Source organism: Musa acuminata, chromosome BXJ3-3 (genome assembly GCF_036884655.1).
Source record: "Musa acuminata AAA Group cultivar baxijiao chromosome BXJ3-3, Cavendish_Baxijiao_AAA, whole genome shotgun sequence".
Classification (NCBI taxonomy): domain Eukaryota; kingdom Viridiplantae; phylum Streptophyta; class Magnoliopsida; order Zingiberales; family Musaceae; genus Musa; species Musa acuminata.
The window spans coordinates 31,358,763-31,379,965 of NC_088351.1; the positions used below are offsets into that span (position 1 = coordinate 31,358,763).

A 21,203-nucleotide genomic window follows, 5' to 3' on the forward strand; every position below is an offset into this window, starting at 1 on the left:
CTTTATACTGTTGTGAGAGGATCGATCCACTCAGTGTCTAAAAGCTGGTGCAGGGTTCCAAGTTGGGTCCATTATGTCCTCTTCCTTGATTCAGTAGGATCCTCAACAGGTCATGCTATTCTATCCATTTATCTCATATTTTAATATATCAACCTTCACATCTATCCACTCATCAGCCTACTTTGTGTGAATCTATGAGAAATTAATTTTACTGAGCAATAGGGTTATATTCTTTGAGTCCAAATGTATTTTAATGATTTTAAAGGGTAGTGTCGGGAAAAGGGTAGTGTTGAGAAACGAATGTGCCGTGGCTGATGAGCCAGCACGGCTTGGTCCACAGGTCAATGTCGGGAGCCTTCTGTCGGTTGAGCTGGTTGTCAAGCCAACTAGATCCTCGAGTCGAGGGGTGGGTTGGTCGATGACTCATCATGGGGGCGTTGGTCTGCGACTCCCGAGGTTGTTGCCTTCCTGCAAAAATGGCCTTCGTCGGGTGATCCCCGATTTTGGCCCATTCGACGAGCAAATCAGTAGTTTTTTTTTTTTTTTCTCCTTTTGGAGGTCGGGATAAAGGTCTTTATACTGTTATGAGAGGATCGATCGTACGTGGATTAGCGTGGTGGACACAGCACGATATTAGTACGGATTCTGGCTCGACGTGTGGGGCGTTGTCGTCCCGGGATTGCTAGGACCAGGCGTGTCGAACAGTGTCTTGGGGGTATGAGTTTTGATGTGGCTTATGGCATATGACATGTCCCGGAGGCAAAACATGCCTTATCAGATAGTATTGTTGATTAAAGTTTTTTAATCTCTATGCTCTAATATCTAATAATCTACGGGAAAGGAGAGATGCATGTTTCTGGTTTCCTAAGTGTAATATTTATTCGTATTTTATTTTAATTTGAAGGGGCAAATATGAAGAACACAGAATATTAAGGACGTATATGTGATTTGTGGCGAGCCAACTGTTGAGGTTTTATTAAATGATGGGTTAACGGGTCTGGACCCGTTAACCCATGTAACAAACGGTTAGTGGACGCCCCCAACGCACCCGTTGTTGCCGTTGTTGCCCTAGTGTTCTCCGTTCCCGGTAATCAACCAACCGTCGCCCGGGCGGCTTTCGTGCTGTGGCGGCGGCGGCGGCGGAGGCGGAACGGGTTGGTGAGTTGTTGGCATGAGCGAGCAATAACCCGCCGCGGGTGTCTTGCATTCTACGGTTTACATCTTATCTTTTTCGGCTTTCTTTGATCTATTGGATGCCGGAATTTGGAGCGGCCGAGTTGAAGCCCTTTCACGGTTCTAAATATTCGACACGTCCATGCACCGAGCCGCAGTTCTGTGCCCTAATTTCCCCAAAAATTGGCCTTTCTAAACTTTTTCTTGATCTTTTCTTAGTGAGTGGCTGATCATGAATCACGTTTCTGAACCCTTGAGCTGTAAAGCTGGGGATCCCCAAACAACTGACATAGTAATTGTATGAATGCAGTCCAGGCGATAGCCCAGGCGCTTAGGCGGTAATCTTGGTCACTCTTGAAAGAAATGCTTGTGTATTGATACTGATACTTAGAAACATACATGCTTGAATATTTGAACATATGGTGGTTCGGATGAGAATAGCCAATTTTTCTTGAGGCGTGTTTGAACGTAGAAATGGAGCTGTTTTATTGTGACCTTGTTTATTACATTCTGATTTTGTGGAATATCTTTGTTGTTGCAACAGTCCTACATAAGCTACTTTAGCCTATGAACTGCTCCAGTGTAAGCAAATGATGCAGAGGTGAAGCGGCCATTTAGATCTTTGTCTTAGTTAAGTCTTTAACTTGGTAGTTTCATGGCCAGTTAGATCAAATTAAGGACCTATAGATGAGTAAACGATTCTTGGAATGTGGGGCTGGCCAAACATGGTCATTCTTCACCACTTGGTTCTCGTATGTTGTGCTGCATTATGAAGTCTGCTTTAGACTAGTTTACTAGCTAGGAATTTTTTGAACTTGAGCTTGATGATTGGTTTTAAACTCGTCTTTAGGCTTGTTGATCTCTTTGAGATGTCCAATGTTTTGACTGAAAACTAATCACACTTGTTTGCCTCAATTCAGACGCATGAAACTTTGATGTAAATAAGCAAGATTGTCATTGCTCAAACTTGGGGTTAGTTTCTGTTGGAAGACATGAAACATGTATATATTGTATGCAAGATTGACATGGCTGGAACTTAGGTTATATTATGCATTTTTAAGATTTTCAAGATGATTATGAGCTACTTATGAGCAGTTGGAGTTGACAAACTGACTCATAATATTTGTTTATGGATTGTTGAAATCTACTTCCATTTGGATTGTAAGCATACCACATTCCATTTTGGTGATGTCATTTTTTTCTTTCTCCATATTTGTTTGTTTCCTTCCCTTCTACCATCTGTTTTCTTTTATTTTGGATGAGACCTCTGTTTAATCCTGAAAACCAAGAATTTTCAAAAGATTCTATAGTGAACATGATGAAGAACAATGCTAACCCCCATGAAACCAACTTATAACTTTTTTACTAGATGTTTACTATGGGAGTTTGTTAAATAATTTATTTTACTATCACATTGATTATGCTGATTTATATTCACATTTATTATCCTGATTTATATCATTTATTTAGGTTTTCATGTCATTCATTGTGATAAATCCTTTTTCTGTATGCGCTGTTAGGTTTGTAGAATAAGCTTTAGCCATGTCTCTTACCGGCAAAATCTTCTTCCAAAAGACATATTATGAGGTCTTGTCAGTCAAAGAAGATGCGAGTTATGATGAGATCAAAGTAAGTTACAAATCCGCCCTTCTAAATTCTCATCCTGATAAGCTGCACAAGAAATATGATGCATCTAGGGATCATCATGAGCTAGATTTCCTAGAGGTGCAAAAGGCATGGGAAGTCCTTTCGGATTCCAAGTCTAGGGCAAACTATAACAAGGAGTTGCAAGCTTCGAGGCTGGAACTGGAGATTCCGGCCAATGAAGTTGAATTGGGGGATATGTCTGTTAAGACCGTCGGTGATCTGCAGGAGCTCTTCTACGAATGTAGATGCGGTGACTATTTCTCAATCACCTCATTGGAGCTCAGAGAGATGGGCATTTTATTGGATATGGAGAGTGTGCATTTATCTGTTGATTCAAAGCCAGCTTCAGTTCTCATTCCTTGTGGCTCTTGTTCACTGAAGATTCGTCTAAGTATAGATCACAGTCCTTGAATGCTGTTAGCTTCTATTGCCTTGCAAAGAAAGAACATCTCTTCCTCTGCTCTTCCTCTTTTCCTATGTGTTTCTCTCTCATTTTTCTTTCCCACAATTTACATGTTTCATAATCTTGAGAGATAAGATGAGCTTTTGTATCCAAAACTGAGATTTTTAGTCTTTTATATTAAATGATATTTAATCAATCAGTTGTGTGTAGATGTCATTAAAGATTAAGCTGTATCCCATCCACTTGATTCAATATTTTTCTTTCTGATCATTCTACACTGAAGTGTCAAATCTAGATTCTGGTGGCAATTCTGATTAGGGTTCTCATCATTTTTTTGCATGCATGCAAACAAAGTCTGGTCCCATGCAAGAGAGAAGAGATGCTTGCACAGCAGACCGCGTATGCCTGCGGAAGCTGAACCACTTGTTCTCAAACCAAAATGCATGGGGCTGAACAATGAGCACACTCTCATGCAGCTCTCCCTAAATCAACTATAGCAAAAGTTCATCGCGGTTGTGGGATCGGGATAAGGTTGAGTGACTCGATTCGACCGAAATCTCGTCGATTAGATCGCATCTGGGCTGCGTCACATCCTTTATTCCTGATTGCTCTTCCTTTCCGACCAACCAACACTCAGGTAAAGTCGACACCGACTCGATGGGCCACCACGACACCAAGAGCGGCACACGTGAGTCATACGTGTCTCTTCTCCGAACAATGCATATAAACAGATTAGGTTTCAATATCTTCGTATTGATTAATATTGGTTAATTTGAGTTAAAAATAAACACTGTTATTTATATTGTTCTTATAATATAATGTTTTGAAAGGTATTAATTCATTTAAAGTTCCAATCGATAATCAAATGGTTAATCAATCATAATTATGTGTATATATAGATAGATGCAATTTGCCTATATATTCATGTCTCCACAGACAGCTGATCCGTCACCTCTCCCCATCTCTCCTGCGCAAGCATAAGCGTGAAGCTTCCTCCTCATGTCAGCCAACTAATATGCGGCCGATGTCAAGCTCAGCTTCCCCAAGAGGCATCGCCGCCATCGTCGGCGTCGGCCCCAGGCTCGGCCGCTCCGTCGCCAGGAAGTTTGCTCATGAGGGCTACTCCGTCGCCATTCTCGCCCGGGATCTCGGCAAGCGAGCTTTCCTCCTCTCTTCCGCATGACCTTGTGCTTCTCCCTCATCTTCATCTCTCTCTGCAGGTAAACTATCTTGGTTGGCCGACGAGATCGCCCGGGAAGCCAAGGCCCAGGTGTTCGCCATCCGCATCGACTGCGCGGACCCCAAGTCGGTGCGCGAGGCCTTCGAGGGCGTGCTCTCGCTCGGCTCCGTCGAGGTGCTCGCCTACACGGCATGCGAGGCGCTCCACGCGACGTGCCAGCCCACGAGATTCACCGACGTCGCCGTCGAGTCCTTCGTACGCTCCCTCGCGGAGTCCGCCGTCGGGGCTTTCCACTGCGCCCAGCAGGTGAGCGTGCACCAACAGCTCATCCATGCTTCTACCTCCATCATGCACGGCAAAGTTTGATCTGTGTTGCAGGTGATTCCCGGGATGCTGGAGAGGGGTCGAGGCACCATAATCTTCACTGGTTCTTCGGCGTCCATTCGTGGCTTTGCAGGCTACTGTGAACTAAGTAAAGACTGTTTGTCCACTACATCTCTATCCTTTGTATGTACTCCTCTGTGATGCCGATAATGATGCTACAGGTTGTGGGAAGTTTGCTCTGAGGGGATTGTCGCAGTGCCTCGCAAGAGAGTTCCAATCATCTGGCATCCACATCGCGCATGTAATCATCGATGGGGTGGTCGGTGCACCAAGGTCAGTGGTTCCTGCACAGGAGAAGCTACTTAAGCCATGACTCATCTGTGCTAACTCCTTGCAGAATCCATGGATCATCAAAAGGAGGGCAAGAGACAACATCCCTGGATCCAGATGCAGTGGCACAGACCTACTGGCACATTCACGTCCAAGAGAAGGGCGCATGGACGCAGGAGATGGACCTGAGAGCTTGACTTCGATTCACTAACTTGTATACGTAGCAGCCACTGCCGGAAGGATTCTAGGAATCTCTGCATCAATCATTGCTGGGCTGTGGCCATTGAATAGGTGTGTGAAGGGGAGAAGAGGGTCGAGCATATGGTTGTCAGTGACGAGTCGTGTCTTTTTCGAGTGCACATGTTTTGTGTTGTGGCTCATTTGTTGAATGTGACTCTGATCTTCTTCGTCTTGTGGTAATGATTGTATTCAGCATAATATTACAGAGTGAGTGTTGAGATGAAATTAGGAGAATTATGGTTTGCTAGTTCCAAGACTTGGCAATCTGGATCGCAGCATCGATCTATCTATCAAGGTTGCAATTCGGAGAAGGACGCTGTCCCCGAGCAAACATTGCGTTGAGCCATCTTATTCGGTGGCATGGTTGGCCAGTTGTTGATGCTTTCAGGCCATTAAAGACCATTGTTTGCTTATTCTACCTAAAAAGAAATGTCAGCAACATGTTGGGCTGGTGACAAGAACAGGGATTGAGATCCTCAGAATTGCCTTGTAGAGCATGTACCATGATGCACTCACGGGGACCATGGCAAATGATTGCAATGATGGAGTTCATTTCAAGGAGGACAAATACATGGGAAACATGCAGCACACAATTCTCTGTCATGGAAGGGAGTATTCCAGCATCATAGAGATGATAAATCTCACATTTTCCAGTGTAGAAGGGAAACCATGACAACCATATCTCTTTCATGGAATGAATGTCATTCTAAAGACACGAAAGAATATGAAGTTGCATAGATTTTTCAGGCTCTGCACTGATGACCTCATGTTCTGCACTACTACTCTTTCTGCTTTTCTCAGCTTTCCATGTTTCATACCCTTTCATTTGCATGTAGGAGATGCACATTCTGAATTAGATTGATGAAAGTAAAAAAGTCAAAATTATAGTGGAGAATAACATTTCAAAGGCATCAGTCGCAAGCGTTGGAGATACCTGTGAAATAATGATCACACACGATGGGTAGTCAGGTCCCCTCTTCAAAGTGGGTGGTCCTGCGAGTGCCTTCAATACTGTGGCAAAGGATGATCAATTGGACTGCAACGAGGCCAGTTGGATACACGAAGCATCTCCGAGTGGCTGAGCCTGCACACCACCTCTAGGCTTCCAAGGTCAATGTCAGATGCATCCATGAACCTTCACTGGATCAACAAGTCTTAGTAAGTCATCATGCTTGCATACTCATGGATGATATTTCCATCGAAGAATTCAGAGAACAATACATGGTTCTTTTTGATAAGTAGATGAGATTTTCGCAGCGTGTTACTGTAGTCGCTTGGCTAACACACGACGATACCGCTGTCGTCAAGGAGAAACTGCTCTGATACCATGTTAGAAAATAAATAGATAAACAAGTTATAGAAGTAGTTGATTGTTATTAATGTATCCCATTCCTTTTATATAGGTTAGAAGGGAGAATTTTTCCTCAAAATCTCATCTACTTATCACTTTTGTCATTCCGTTTAGTTCTCTTATTATCGGTCTAAGTGGAATCAACTCATAATGATTCCATAGAGCAATTTGTCTCCCACCTCCATGAGAGAAAGACATGAATTCTGGTTTCATCTACTTGTTTCTGAGACTTTCAGCAAAGATGAATTCCAACAGATATCATAAAACTTTTCCCCACAGTTTAGATATTAATACAAGCATCTAGACACCATTCCAGATAAAGTTTTCATTTCTCGGATCAAGAACAACTCAAGAATCTCTGTAGCTGTGATTTGGACGCCTTCGAAGTACACAATACATCCATCTGTTCAAAAGATCTCGCTACACACTTACTTTCTCACTAATGACTTATTTAACCAAGATATCGAGACATGTTTCAACTTAAAAACTTAGCTAAATTGCATTACTTGGATCAAGAAGAACTCAAGAATCTCTTTTAACTCTGCATCAATCATTGCTGCTCGCACACAAAGAAATCAAAACATCGATTTCATCTTATTTGGTCATCAATTTCATTTATCTTTAGCTAGAATGGAGGTAAATAAATCAGGTAGCTAATCGCAAGAATTTTCCTCACCCGCCGAGGCCGGAAGGTGGAGAGGAGGCCGTCGGGGGCGACTGGGAGGGTGACGTACCGGTGGTGGAGGCGGCGAGTGACGGCGGAGAAGAGGGAGTGCGGAGGCGGCGTCGGCGACGGAGGTTCTTGAAGATGGTATCGAAGATGGTGAGGGAGACGCCGCAGAGGGATCGGAAGCTCCGTGACGAGGATTCCGATCGGAGGAGAAGAGGGTGAAGAGAGTTCCGGGGGTGGAGATGGAAGCAGAGGAACGGCGGCAGTGGAGAAGAGTGGGGGACATTTTTGTCATATCATTTTTTGACGCAACAAATCCTATAATATTGTACCACTATAAACCCTTAGACATTTTTTGCCTACGCCTCCTCGACGATCGGTGCTTTCCTCCAAGAAATGAGCGACCATGGGCGACCAACACCAAGACGCCGGCAACGGCCGGAGGAAAAGGAGGAGGAGGACAAGATCTCTTCTTCTTCGGGTAAATCTGTTGCTGCCAAGGGTACGCCGTGGTGGTCGGAGAAGAGGATCTGGGCGGCTGCGCTTGCCTTCCGAGCCGTCAATGCGCTGCTGATCCAGACCTACTTCAACCCGGACGAGCACTGGCAGTCGCTCGAGGTTGCCCACCGCGTCGTCTTTGGGTCAGAAACCCTGGATCTCTTTCTTGATAGGGATTTCAATCTTCTTTCCACTGCCCTTAATTCGCCTAGATTGGTTCGGTGATGGTGATTAGGTATGGTCATCTCACCTGGGAGTGGAAGAAAGGAATTCGCAGCTACCTCCATCCTTTGGTCTTCGCTCTCCTCTATAAAGTCTTGGGTTTCCTTCGCTTGGACACCCCCTGGTTCATGGTAATCAACTACTCGTACACTTTTAACTGAATTCTTCTGGTCGTCTCCCTCTTCCCCGAGATCATTCTATCTATGGTTGCTCCCTTCAAAGCATGTTTGATTGTGTTGGTGGTTGGAAGAATTGTTTGGGGTTGCAGTATTTTCTATGATAATGCATATGTCTACTTGAATGATGAAAGGGCAAATGCAGATTTTCTATGATAATTCATTTACGTCTGCTTAACTTTGCTTGGGATTGCAGTATTTTTGTTCTCTTTTAGAGCTATAAGCAATCTATAATCCCTGTTTCATTTTTTATAATCTGTTGACAGGCGAAGGCTCCACGGCTGCTGCAGTCCTTGTTTGCATCCATTGGAGATGTGTACATGTACAAGCTCTCAAAACTGATCTTTGATGAGCATGTAGCAAAATGGGCAGTATCCTTCTCATTTTTTATGACTTGAAACTCATCTTCATGGGAATCATAATGATACTACAAAATAACCTGCTGCTACTTGTGATAATGATTTCCTTGACTCCGCTGAATAGCTCTTTTGTCAATTGATGAATTGGTTTATGTTCTTCTGTATTACACGGACATTGTCAAATAGCTTGGAGACAGTGTTAACTGTAGTGGGATTATTCTATTGGCTCGCTTCAAGTGGTTCCTCAAAGCAACTTTCTGTAGCGTCAAGAAAGCTGGGTTTGTTCATAGCAGCACTGGCATGTGCAGTTCGGCCTACTAGTGCTATCACATGGTTGTACGTCGGTGTGCTGTATCTGATTAGGACACAGTCCAGATTGCACTTCCTCTTTTTTGAGGTAGTTCCCATAGGGTAGGTAATAATTTTCTGTTAATAAAAGCAATTTCTGAATCATGGACAAGTTCTTTATAGTGTTGTGCAAAGATAAGTCTGAAAGGTAAAGAATCAACAATGTAACCTTTATAGCAACTAACTAGAATTGTCATCAGAATCTTAAAAACCTGCTTTTTATTATGATTGCTTATATGGTGTTTTTACCAAGAGAACCTGAAAGGCAGACTGACAAGTGCTGAAAGGGAAAATTCTTTGATAAGCATGCTTTAACTCTGCTTATTATTCACCTTGAAGGTTTTTGCATTTTTTTCCTTATACCTCTTTAGCTGCTTTTCTATTTTTCAATTTAAAATAAAAAACATAATAGGATACTGTACTCAATCTTTTATGGCCAATACAATAAGCGTAAAGTTATACTTTTTGATGAGGTAGAGAGCTCTGTTTTGGGCAAATACTTCAATATGTGCATGAATTCTACCAAAAAAGAATGTAACAAACCAATAAACTTTCTTGTGTAACTGTCAAGTTGAAAAATCTTGTTTGTGGTTAGACCATATTGTTGGAAAGGTTGTAACTTGTGGATATTAGATGATGTATGATCATAGTATTGTATCTTCCTTACCTGAGGTATGACGAGCTAATCATAACTCTTACTTTTTTTCCTTGGGGAAATTTACATACATAGCTCTTATAAAGTAGGATCCTTCATATGTAAATCTTGCTTTTCTTTTCAATTCCCCTTGAAACCTGAAATGTTTAAAAGATGCCCTAGAGAGCTATAGTTGGTGTAACATTCTCTTAAAAGACTTATCAGTGACATCCTAAATTTAGTCTCATATCAGAGGACAATTGAGTTGGTTTATATGACTAGATAGGTCTACTAGAGCTTAAGCATTTTGGGATAGTGCTTCAAGTTTATCAAGTTAGTAAGTCAGTTATTCTATGAAGCTATATCATAACAATTGATATTAGTGCAAATCCAATGCTGAGCACGATGAGAAAACCAAGTAAGAAAGGACTACCCATGAATGAGACTAGTTAACATATCATAGCATAGAACCACGATTATACTGCAACTCATGTGCAATATAATGGTGGACTATGTTTGAGTTTTGATGAGAATCTCAATCCACTTATGGTTTAGTTCCACAATAAAATGATAAAAGAATCAAGTTGGTTCATAGGGATAAATGGACCTATTATTGTTACTTTGGCTTTAAGTATCTTGGGCCAGTGACTCACCAAATTAATGAGTCAGTTATCACATCTTTTAGTCTACACTTATGCCCTGGAACATTGGTTTACTATGATTGGGGTTCTACCAATTGATGGAGAATTTTGTTACCTTTTGAGAAATAATCTTCAAAATAAATTAAATCAAGGATATTTTTATTATTTTATTGTGATTTTCCCTCATTTTGCTTAACTGAGCTTGTCAGTATGGCTCTATTTCATGATTGTAGGCAAACAATAGGGACACATTTGTTAAATTTCACATCTCAGAGGGATACACACACACACACACATGAACATATACATATATATATGTATATATATATATATATGTGTGTGTGTGTATATATATGTATGTGTATGTATGTATATGTATGTATATATATATATATATAGTCATGATTTTGAGGGATATGTCCACTATGTCCTAAAGGTCATTGTGTAGTTCTTTCTTTTCTGTAATGTGGCTTGTCAAATATGCACATCCCAATATTATGGATACCTCTTTATAAATTAATGTCACCTTCCTCCGATATTAATATCACAATGTTTTACAGGATTCTAGTGCTTGCCATGTCATGCTTGTTGGATTGGTGGATGTATGGATCCTTCACCATTGTACCTCTTAATTTTCTTAGGTTCAATTTTTTTTCTTCTGGAGGGGACTACTATGGCACCCATCCATGGCATTGGTATTTCACCCAAGGATTTCCGGCCATGCTTTTAACCTTTCTACCATATGCTGTAATAGGCATACTTAAATCAAAAGAGTGGAGTATTTCAGGTCTAATTGCTTGGGTCTTAGGGATTTATAGTGTGCTCGGCCACAAAGAGTTCAGGTACTTTTATTATTCTTATAATTTGTTATGTAGCAATTAGATGTATTTTTATCCAGAAGTTGCTTTTCTGATCTGTCTGTTAGATAATTTTTGGTGTCACAGGTTTGTGCTTCCAGTGCTGCCAATAGCTTTGATATTCTCTGGCTATTCATTATCAGTGATGTCAAAACCGGATCTTCTGGATATGAAAAGAAGAAAATCCCGACCTGGCAATAAGTGTCCATCGAGAGTGCAACTGGCTGTGTTGTTCCTTGTTGCAACTAATGTTCCAATGGCATTATATATGAGTTCAATTCATCAGGTATTCAAGCTTTTTAAATTCTTTTAAAATAACTCCTGTTGTTATCTATGTTCTATCTTGCAATAAGGGCTAATGAAAAAGAAATATTTTGATTTCTTAAGGATGCTTTTAGGAATATGTGGTTTCTGAATCAGTTAGGATTGGGTTTTAAACTCTATATTACATTATTCTTATAAATTCGTCTTGCCCAGCCAGAGAGGAAGTGAAGATGTGATGATTTATCTATCAAAAGAAGCCCATAAAGGAAAAGTGAGGAGTATTTTATTTCTAATGCCCTGCCACTCCACACCTTATTACTCCACTCTACACCATGACCTGCCAATGCGGTTTTTGGACTGCACGCCAAGGTGACTTTTCAAGATTTTGTCTAGTATTTTTTTTCCTTGGCATATTTTCCTTCCATGTCACTTTTTCATACTCTGACAATATATTTGAATTTTGATTATCCAGTGACACTAAAGGGATATTGGATGAGTCAGATCGTTTTATGATAGATCCACTTGGCTTTGTCATGTCCATGTTCACGAATTCATCATTACCCAGTCACATAGTATTATTCAGTTCTGAAGAAAAACAACTCCGTGAACTTCTTATCTCGTATTCCTTTGATGAGGTAAAGCTACAAAATTTCAGAAAAATAATAACTGAATAATTGCTTACTTTTTGGATCCTGTTCAATTATAATAAATAAATAAACTATTGCTGCCAATGTTTGTCTATCAATCAGAAGAGATTATGTGCTGGAACAGAATAAACAATTAAAATACCTAATATTTGCTGAAATTAGTGGATATTCTTTTTTTTGGGTTCTCAGACTTTGATCCTGTTAGCACCGGAACCTGCGTGTTCAGGAACTGATGTCAAACAATTATCACATGTTATTGCTAATTCTTATGAATCACCTATTTCCTAGATCAAATTGTATCCAGTTAATATGACACTCTTTGAGATTAAATTTTAAGGTGTTAGTAGAAATGCATGGCCTACTGTGCTTTAAGTTCTCACATCATTGCGTCTATGGTTCTCAGAGTTTTCTTCATGAAGTCAACTTGCATGTATCCTCGACATTTGTACACTAATGTGCGGCTTAAACTTTAATTGAGAGCAAAATACTAGTTTAAGATTTTCACTGCAATTTTTTTCAAAATTTGAGTTATTTGATGGAAACACCATCTTCCATGCATAGCCAAATGAATTTTTTTGACTGTACTTTATGGTGAATTTCAAATATTCAAGCTATCTTCTCTCAAAAAATTTAATATCATCCTTTTTTTCTCTCAGAAAGTGTATATTACTTCTGTCAGTTTGGAATTACACCATTGATGATCCATTAAAATGTGACGTATTTAAATCCCTTCTTTTCATAATGATGCATTTTATTATCATCATATCATGCTACTTTTGATGTTTTGACCTTGATTTGATGCATTAGATCATTTCATGATGAAATTGTTTTATTGTGGTTCAAATATGAAAAAAGAGATCTTTTTGTTTCGTGAAACATGTTTTTTTTGTTACAAATGCCATTTTTTTTTTGTAAATGCTTTCTTACTCGTACCAAGTGCATGATTGACTTGATTTTTTTCCTATGTCTTTCTTTACTTAACCAGCTTATATATTATATGGCACATGTATAAACAAATGTTCACAGTAAGTTCTGCTTATGTCAACCAATCATTCTGATCACTAAAGTCACCATTAGATTCAATTCATCAACATTAGGAGTTAAAAGTGTCATCTGAACTGGTAGTATCATGGCATACTAGCTTTCTGCAAATAATTCATTGAACATATAAGCTATGAGATGGATATTGTATAGTAGCATACAAAATATTATGGACTTGTAGAAACTAAAGAAAAAGGAACTTCATAATTGTACCTTATGTGTCTTGCTCACAGTGACTGTAGATATACACATAATTCTAATGCAGGATTAGCTTGTTTTTCCATTTGGCACACCTTTCCTAACTTGTGTGATGCTTGCAGATTAAAAGATTCTTCCATGCCCATTTTAAAGTGGACCGGGATCTACAAGCATCAGTGGTTGTTTATGCTCTAACTTAACTTTGATGCCAAATTCTTCACACAGGCTTGTTTTCTCCAATCCGATTTTCCTTTTCTTAATTTGTACCTGATTCTGCTTAATTCATTCAAGATAGTTCGATGAGACACTATGTAGTCTTGCAGTATCCAACTTGAGTTTAATATGGTGAAGTTGTGGTTTAAGATTAAATAGCTCATTGAATGTATGTTGGTTTGTTGGTTGCAAACGAAGTCCTGACCCCACCGGATGAGATAAAGTTTTATTTAATGGTACATAATTTGGCATCTTTTTCGTCTTTTTGTCAATACCATGTGAATCACGCAACACAATACTCAACAAAATAATTCTGATCTTTTGCTACCAAAATTGTCTTTTATACTCTTCATTCTTATTGAGGGAAGAACGTTGAGAAAAATTGTGTATAAACCATATTGATGACATTGCATTTTTAGTGTAGAGCTGACTAGGTAAGATTGTCTATGATAAACTTATGGTGTCTCGCTTGAGTTTATAAATCATAATCTTCCAACATATATCTTTTTGTATGTTAAAAAATGAACTGTGGAGACTTTTGTCTTATGTTTTAGGCTGAATTAGAAACTCATTCACAGTCCTAGAGTTGCAGTCTTGCAGCAGCTTTGAGGTAATCATCTGTTTGTTGAAATCTCCGCTGTTGAATTTGCTAATCTGTTTTAGCGTTTCATCTTTTCTGCCGTCTTGAATTGATAACTCAATTCTTAAGTCTGAAGCTATGTTTGTTTCTGATTTCAAATATCAATAGATTAATATGGAAATTGACATAGTAAGCCTAGCAATGTAAGCATGCATTGTTATTTTTGTTATGTAGAACTTACAGGCTTGCAGCAAACATCCTTGTGAACAGGATTTGTATCACTACAAACTTCGTGACATCAGGCAGATTCCTTTTGTTCCAAATTGGGGCCAATGATCACATTGTCCACGTGTGACCTCAATCTCTTAGGTGTTCATTTTATTATATTGTAGTTCTTTTCTAAAGGAATCTGCATCATGTTTTGTCCAAGGATTAGTGTCAGGACCACCCAACTTTAGCCGCCCATGTGGAAGCTACAAAACAAAAGGGTGAATGATAGATTTCAACTCTGACAAGTCACATTCACATTGGTTTGAGTTACTATTTTAAGATTCTCTTCACAAGAAAAAGAGCTCCGGAATGTTGTGTCTTAATCCATTCCCAACACCGACGAAAAATGAACATAGTTTGGTAAATGGAGTGTAGTTATGCAAATTAAAGCCTTGAATTATTGAGTCATTGGTCTGATAGAACTCAGTTAAATTTACCTTTCAATGGATTTAAAATCTTATCCGATAAATATTTTATTAGACTCACTTAGGTTGAGAACATATAAGATGCATTTGTGATAATATGTCAAGGGTTAATAATCACGTTCTATAAAGTTTTTAATAAGTAGGATCTTGAATAAAATCTTATATTTTTCATTTCCCTTTTGTGTAAAAAAAATCTAAACTGTGATGAGGAGGCAAAGGAGAAGGAGAGGGAGCTAGCAATTGAAGGAGTAGAAGGAAAAAGAGGAGGGAGGAGGGAAGCAGACGAGGGAGAGAGAGAGGAGTGGGAGTAGGAGGTGGCCATGGAGGTAGAGTGGGAGGATGAGGAGGCGGAGGTGGAATGGGAGGAGGATGAGAAGGAGAAAGAATAAGCTAACGAGAAAGGAAGAGGAGATGACAAAGTGGGAGGAGGAGGAGATTGATATTAGAGATAGAGTGGGAAGAGGATGAGATTGGGGAGGGGGGAGGCGGTAACGAAGATCAAGTAGGGGGAGGAGGGGAAGAAGGAGCTATGAAGGTAGAGTGGGAGGAGGTGGTGGTGGTGGGGAAGGATGAGAGGGAGTGGAGGTGAAGGGGATATGGTAATTTAAAAAAATCAATAGATAATCTTAGGTTCAATTAAATTAAATAAAATAGTTAGGACTTAGTTGAACCAATCTAATTCGGTTCATCTAAAAAAAAAATTGATTTAATTAAAAAAATCATCAATTTTTATAATTTTATTAAAGATATTTGGCTTAAAACTTTAAAAAAAAAAACTCATTACTAGGGTTTTTTTTCAATAAATTACCATAAAAAATAACGATCACAAAAATATTTGTCTAATTAAAGGAACAATTAAGGACGAATAAATCCTCTTATTAGAAGTACACATCAACCCACACATAGAGGACTACTCACTTTCTACCAACTAACCATTAGAAGCTCGGACGACTAACTACATTCTTCCTTAGCACAAACAATTCAAGGCTTCTAAAACACGGGAAGGAACAGACACCGTGGAGACTTGGATCTCATTTGGCAGCCACGGTGGCTTTCCTGAGTTGGCGTTCTCGAGAGAGTCTTTTGGCAAGCTGGGTGAGCGCGTCTGCGTTCGTCCCCTCTCCATCGATCTCCTGGAAGATGCCCGTCTCCAGGTTTACCCTGGATACCTTCTTGTTCAGCAGATTCTTCCCAATCTGTACCAGCTCAAGCAGGTTCTCCTCCGTCGAAACATCCACCGATGATCTCTCACCCATCAGTGTGTCATCCTGCAAGCACGAAGCATGTATAGTTCGTGATGCCCGTGGGAGCGAGGTTAGAGAAGCCAAAAAGTTACCTGTATCCTGAGATAGTTCTTCTCGCAGTTCAGTGACTGGAACAGAGAAGACATGTGGATGTCCACCACATCGGCGCTTCCTTGGAAGAAGCTGTCGATCAAAGGGTTGGAACCGCCGTGATATAACCATTGCAGAACTCCCCATTTGGATGCCAAGTGTGCGCTAAACTTCTGCTCCACCTTAGCTGAGCCGGTCCCGATCGAGATGATTATGAACTTGTGGTAGTCAATCGACTTGAAATTAGCGAAGTTCTTGTTCATCAATGCGATCTCCTTCTTGATCTGGCTCATGGCCACCAATGTCTGAACCACACAGAAATATGCCGATATAGCGTTCGACATGACAACAGCCACGACGCAAGTAGATGATGACGATGACGATGACGATGGCTTGCTTGTTTACCGGATTGTTCGCGGCGATGCCGCCGTCGATGAGGTTGTAGCTGTGAGATTTTCCGTCGGAGTCCGTCGTCTCAAAGTAGTGCGCCGGCAGGTACGTTGGTGCCGCCGACGTACTTATGCAGATGTCGGCGAGATGAGCGTTCTTCAGAGGTGAGTGTCTTGCCTAAAAGACAACAGGGCATGAAGATTAGTATGAGAAGAGAACCAAGTTATGCTTGGAGTTCCTTCTTTGATTCCACAGAGAGAGAGAGAGAGAGAGAGAGAGAGAGAGAAGCACCTCAAAGGATGAGAAGATGACGGGCTGAAGAAGCTTGATGTCGAATGTTGGGATTATTACGTTGGTTAAGGTCTCGCTTAGCTTTGTTTCGGTGAGCAACTGCTTGACTTTGGAGTGGAGAAACTTGCCATCATACTTCGGCCCCCGGATCGCGCTTACCAGCTTCGTCAACGAGCTGAACATTCCACTCCTGCAAGCGGATTCCAGATTCAAGTACTCGACTACATGGATCGATGGAGAGAGCGCACTCACCCTTGAGGAAAGATCTTTGGGCTGTTCTCAAGATAGAAGTCGATGACTTGGTTTGCTGAGAAGAGGGGGCGTTTGTTCTCATCTGGAGAAGTGATCATGGCGCTGAGCAATCCTCCTGTGCTCGTCCCTGTGATCACGTCGAAGTAGTCTGCGATCCTCGCGTCTGGTCCATCGAGTTCCTGCACTCCCACAGATCAGCTCATCATCCAAGAAAAGAATCGGATTTGGTTTTGGTTACCGTGCACTCGAGATTACCTGCAGCTTTGACTCAAGAAAGGCGAGGACGGTTCCTGGAATGAGGCCTCTAACACCTCCTCCATCTATGCTGAGGACTGTGATCAGCTTCCCCTCGCAGGGCTGCAGGTGGTGGTGATGATGGTGGTGATGGTGATGGTAGTGCTGGCTGCCATTTGGTTGGGTCTGAGCCATTAACCTCAAGCAAGAAGAAGAAGAGGCGTGGCGAAGGGAGTTACAGACAAAGTACTCAAAGTGAAGTAAGGATGTGATTGACTTTGCTGGATCTCTGAGTTCACTCTCATGCTGGTGCCTTTATATAGAAGGAGGCTTGGAGGTGTGGCAGAAGACATTATTTAGATCAAGCACATGCTTCACACCATCTTGGGAGGCTTCGACCTCATCTGAAACCAGCAAAATAGAGTTATCAGCACACAGAAAACGAGGAGATCTCAATCTTTCACGTGATCATAGAAATTAAACTCACCTCGTTTCCCATGTGAAGGAAAACAAATCATGATAAGGTCTTCGTTACCGACGTCTGCTCCTTGTCGTCATCATCTTCTTCTTCTTCTTTCTGCCATGAGGGACACACAACGTGTTGACCAATCAACACATGTAGAATTCATATGACAAATCGATATACTGTAGCAATTAAAGTCAATTCGTTAACATCGTCCTAAAACGAGGCCATATCTTTATCATTTCCGCATCATTAATTTTCTTTTGCTTCGACTCCAAACAATTTAGAGGAATACGGAAATGGTTGCTCCAACAAAATAACTTAATTAGCTCCATGATCGACCATAATTTCAGTGCATATACCATGGACTATTTTAGCTGAGAATAAAATTGGCATTAAAAGCTTTTACATCTTGCATATTATTATGAATATTAAATGTATTTTATTCTTTTAATATGAGTGTTTCTAATGGAGGTTAAAAATAGGGATATATTGTATGATCAACAATAATTGCAATGCATATATATATATATATATATATATATATATATATATATATATATATATATATATATATATATATATATATATATGTCGTAATACTAACTTTTAATCATGCGTACAAAATAAAATTACCTGTAATTGACAATTCTAATATGACACTATCTCTCATGTCAAATTTAATCGACATAAGTGGACCCATGATGTATCCATCTCAACTACCCACCTTTTGATCGGATGTAACACTCCTCTAATAATTGCACCCATCAATGTCATCAATTTGATCATAATTTTGGTTGGATGTGTTTCAATTGGAAGGCAGTGTAGTATCTATGATCATTAGATTATATATATATATATATATATATATATATATATATATATATAATATTTTATAAAAATAGAGATAAAGATGACCAATAAGAGAGGATGCCACCCTATAGCTGCGGTGATCCAATTATAAAAATAAAAATCATGATATATTATTATTTTATAAAAAAATTAATATCAAAATCTAAAATCAAATAATAATATATTTAAATATTATAATACATACCTTTTAAATATTATCCAGAAAATATTTATCTAATATGTAAGTACACCATCGTGAAATCTATAGTGATGCTAATCTACAAAGAGAACTCGACTTAGTTTCTCCTCTCTTCTTATCAATTTAGGATTATTATGAATGATAAATTTAAAGATAAAAAGATATTAAAAAAATATATAAATTCACATCTTAATATATTATGTATATAATCCCTAAGAAATTCACATTAATAATTATGAGAGTTCAATCATATCATATGAAGAATTCTATCATAATTATAATACAATTAGATAATCTTTCACTCATTCCTGCGATCTTTGCTCCCTCTTTTAATTGTAATATCATTCTTTTCTCCTAGGTCGATCGTTGTGTCCCTTGTTTCCACTCAACTTGTTTTGGAGGCAACTAGGGCAGTCACATGAGGATCTGCCTTCTATCTGTTTCCACTATGGTCAAGTGGGTCACAAGCTGCCTGAATGCCTCGCAAAATAGGTAGAGGGATGAAGCATTGATGATGGTAGGTCAGAGGTCCTGAGTACTACAGAAACCCCTACCCAGGGTAATTACAAATTATCTTAAGTTAATTATGATTAATATCCCAATCCCTATACTTTAAAAGGTAGCATTGGGATCCTTACACTTATGAAACTGATACATTTAACCTCGATTCTCCTTATGTTGTTAATTTTGTCCACGAAAAAAATTAAATATGTTATCATTTACAAAAAGGACACGAATAAAATAGATTAAAAATATAATTTTATTATCTTTTAAATTATTAATTTTATATAAACTTCTTGTTTTAATCGATTTTCTCGTCCCCTCCTTTTTCCAACCTACTCACCTGTCGCTCACCACACCCACTGTCCATTGCCACTTGTAACTCCTCCTTTCCGAAGTCTACCACCCACTGCTCTACTACATCCAAGTGCAGACTATTGCTTTACGATGAGAATGCGTGGGCTAGGATCCCCAAAACCCCATTGAAGGGCTCGTCGTTGCCGTGATTACTATTATAAAACCCCATCTTGACGTCTGCCACTTCATATTCTACCGACTCCATGAACTGCACCTCCTTCCCTCATTTACTTGCTCGCCACACCTACTCATCCATCGATAAGTCCATCGCCACATGTAACTCCTCCTTCCCGAAGTTGAGTACCCACCACCCATAACTCCGTCGTGTCTAGGTGTAGACTACCACTCTCCGATGAGAATGCGTGGGCCAAGATCCTCAACACCCCGTGGAAGGGCTTGCCATCACCGTGGTCACTACTATAAAACCCCACCTTGAAGTCCGCCACTTTGTACTCCATCAACTCCATGAATTACACCTCTGCTCCTCTACTCGCTCGTTGCTCGTCGCGTTTGCATGCCCCCTCGCCCGTTGCACCCGCTCGCTACAGGCGAGCTGGTTGGAAAGAGGAGGAGAGGAGGAAATCGATCAAGACGAAAAGTTTATATAAAATTAATAATTTAAAAGATAATAAAATTATATTTTTATATTTTTCATTGTCTTTTTACACGTGACAACATGTGCGCTTTTTTTTCATCGACGAAGCTAATGACGTAAGGAGAATTGAGATTAAATATTTTATTTTCACAAGTATAAGGACCCGAATACTATTTTTTAAAATATATTTTTTTAAAGTATAAGAACTAAGTGTATGGATGCATGCCGTGCCCACTCATCTATTGATAGGTTCACGCTACCTGTAACTCCTCCTTCCCAAAGTCCACCATCCACCGCTCCATTGCATCCAGGTGCAAATGACTACTCTACGGCGAGAACGCATGCACTAGGATCCTTACACCTCGTCGAAGGGCTTGTCAATGCCATGGTGTTGTAAATCCCCACCTTGAAGTCTGTCACTTTGTACTCCATCAACTCTACGAATTATACCTACTCAACCTCCTCTACTTGCTCGTCACACCTACTTGGCTCGAGCAAGCTGGTTGGACGGAGGAGAGGAGTAAATCGATCAAGACGAAAAATTTATATAAAATTAATAATTTAAAAGATAATAAAATATAATTTTTTTTATTTTTTTTCATTTGTGCATGCGACAATATGAAAATTTAAGAATAAATATTTTATTTTTATTGGTGTAAGGATCCTAATATTTAATGCTGAGCCTGCAACGTTTCCCTCGCGGGTTTCGAAAATCGTGCTTAGTACTAAAGATATGTGCAAGTTAGTCAGCATCGTTTAAATGTTTTGAGACCTGCACAATCTGCCTTCGAAAAATCTCATGATATTAATGTTGAGCCTTTCTCGTAGCTCTTATCATAGTTTGGGTTCAAATTAAATTCGATTAAAATTGAAGCTGAGCCGATCGAACGGTTTATCGATTTTCAAATCAAATCCAATCGGTTTATCAATTTCAAATTGAATCGATAATTTTTACTTTTCTAAATTATATTTAATTTAAATTAATAAAAATAAAAAATTAATGATTTAAATCGGAACCCCAATGGGAACCGTCCGAATTGGAAT

The 21,203-nt window shown here is 39.7% G+C and overlaps 4 protein-coding genes and 1 long non-coding RNA gene across 12 annotated transcripts; 3 read left to right on the forward strand and 2 right to left on the reverse strand.

The window, feature by feature from the left end:
* Positions 1 to 1,049: 1,049 nt before the first annotated feature.
* On the forward strand, positions 1,050 to 3,446 carry LOC135632961 (uncharacterized). 3 transcript variants are annotated; one of them, XM_065141887.1, is made up of 2 exons: positions 1,050 to 1,511; positions 2,694 to 3,446. In XM_065141887.1, exon 2 carries the CDS (start codon positions 2,716 to 2,718, stop codon positions 3,229 to 3,231), a length of 516 nt encoding a protein of 171 aa, XP_064997959.1. In that variant the 5' UTR covers positions 1,050 to 1,511; positions 2,694 to 2,715; the 3' UTR covers positions 3,232 to 3,446. The 3 variants fall into 3 exon arrangements, with proteins under 3 accessions (XP_064997959.1, XP_064997960.1, XP_064997961.1); XM_065141888.1 differs by having other exon boundaries at positions 1,050 to 1,158; XM_065141889.1 differs by having other exon boundaries at positions 1,058 to 1,213.
* A 697-nt stretch (positions 3,447 to 4,143) lies between these two features.
* LOC135632960 (uncharacterized) lies at positions 4,144 to 5,477 on the forward strand. The gene is made up of 5 exons (XM_065141886.1): positions 4,144 to 4,374; positions 4,444 to 4,709; positions 4,782 to 4,875; positions 4,949 to 5,060; positions 5,125 to 5,477. The coding sequence occupies exons 1-5, from the start codon at positions 4,239 to 4,241 to the stop codon at positions 5,252 to 5,254; spliced, it is 738 nt and encodes a 245-aa protein (XP_064997958.1). The 5' UTR covers positions 4,144 to 4,238; the 3' UTR covers positions 5,255 to 5,477.
* Positions 5,478 to 5,828: 351 nt separating this feature from the next.
* On the reverse strand, positions 5,829 to 7,521 carry LOC135632962 (uncharacterized). 4 transcript variants are annotated; one of them, XR_010494856.1, is made up of 4 exons: positions 7,325 to 7,457; positions 6,519 to 6,611; positions 6,232 to 6,437; positions 5,829 to 6,145 (listed from the first exon to the last, which is right to left on the reverse strand). It is a non-coding gene; the product is annotated as an uncharacterized LOC135632962 (long non-coding RNA). The 4 variants fall into 4 exon arrangements; XR_010494857.1 differs by having other exon boundaries at positions 6,519 to 6,616; positions 7,325 to 7,452; XR_010494855.1 differs by lacking the exon at positions 6,519 to 6,611 and having other exon boundaries at positions 7,383 to 7,521.
* On the forward strand, positions 6,333 to 13,669 carry LOC135632957 (mannosyltransferase APTG1-like). 3 transcript variants are annotated; one of them, XM_065141881.1, is made up of 9 exons: positions 7,715 to 7,959; positions 8,052 to 8,169; positions 8,481 to 8,585; positions 8,698 to 8,984; positions 10,757 to 11,038; positions 11,141 to 11,339; positions 11,535 to 11,686; positions 11,790 to 11,952; positions 13,326 to 13,669. In XM_065141881.1, the coding sequence occupies exons 1-9, from the start codon at positions 7,715 to 7,717 to the stop codon at positions 13,401 to 13,403; spliced, it is 1,629 nt and encodes a 542-aa protein (XP_064997953.1). In that variant the 3' UTR covers positions 13,404 to 13,669. The 3 variants fall into 3 exon arrangements, with proteins under 3 accessions (XP_064997955.1, XP_064997953.1, XP_064997954.1); XM_065141882.1 differs by having other exon boundaries at positions 10,838 to 11,038; XM_065141883.1 differs by lacking the exons at positions 7,715 to 7,959; positions 8,052 to 8,169 and adding an exon at positions 6,333 to 6,455.
* A 1,839-nt stretch (positions 13,670 to 15,508) lies between these two features.
* LOC135632959 (patatin-like protein 2) lies at positions 15,509 to 17,490 on the reverse strand. Its single transcript, XM_065141884.1, has 6 exons — positions 17,214 to 17,490; positions 16,959 to 17,137; positions 16,707 to 16,896; positions 16,431 to 16,592; positions 16,028 to 16,330; positions 15,509 to 15,959 (listed from the first exon to the last, which is right to left on the reverse strand). The coding sequence occupies exons 1-6, from the start codon at positions 17,385 to 17,387 to the stop codon at positions 15,723 to 15,725; spliced, it is 1,245 nt and encodes a 414-aa protein (XP_064997956.1). The 5' UTR covers positions 17,388 to 17,490; the 3' UTR covers positions 15,509 to 15,722.
* Between the last annotated feature and the right edge of the window lie 3,713 nt (positions 17,491 to 21,203).

Coding starts and splice junctions, on each gene's coding strand:
- LOC135632961 (XM_065141887.1), top strand. CDS start 2,716: ATGTCTCTTACCGGCAAAATCTTCTTCCAAAAGACATATTATGAGGTC.
- LOC135632960 (XM_065141886.1), top strand. CDS start 4,239: ATGCGGCCGATGTCAAGCTCAGCTTCCCCAAGAGGCATCGCCGCCATC. Junction 4,375..4,443: donor CATTCTCGCCCGGGATCTCG/GCAAGCGAGCTT, acceptor CTCTCTCTGCAG/GTAAACTATCTTGGTTGGCC. Junction 4,710..4,781: donor CTTTCCACTGCGCCCAGCAG/GTGAGCGTGCAC, acceptor TCTGTGTTGCAG/GTGATTCCCGGGATGCTGGA.
- LOC135632957 (XM_065141881.1), top strand. CDS start 7,715: ATGAGCGACCATGGGCGACCAACACCAAGACGCCGGCAACGGCCGGAG. Junction 7,960..8,051: donor GCCCACCGCGTCGTCTTTGG/GTCAGAAACCCT, acceptor GATGGTGATTAG/GTATGGTCATCTCACCTGGG. Junction 8,170..8,480: donor TGGACACCCCCTGGTTCATG/GTAATCAACTAC, acceptor ATCTGTTGACAG/GCGAAGGCTCCACGGCTGCT.
- LOC135632959 (XM_065141884.1), bottom strand. CDS start 17,387: ATGGCTCAGACCCAACCAAATGGCAGCCAGCACTACCATCACCATCAC. Junction 17,138..17,213: donor TTCTTGAGTCAAAGCTGCAG/GTAATCTCGAGT, acceptor GTGGGAGTGCAG/GAACTCGATGGACCAGACGC. Junction 16,593..16,706: donor TCATCTTCTCATCCTTTGAG/GTGCTTCTCTCT, acceptor GTTGTCTTTTAG/GCAAGACACTCACCTCTGAA.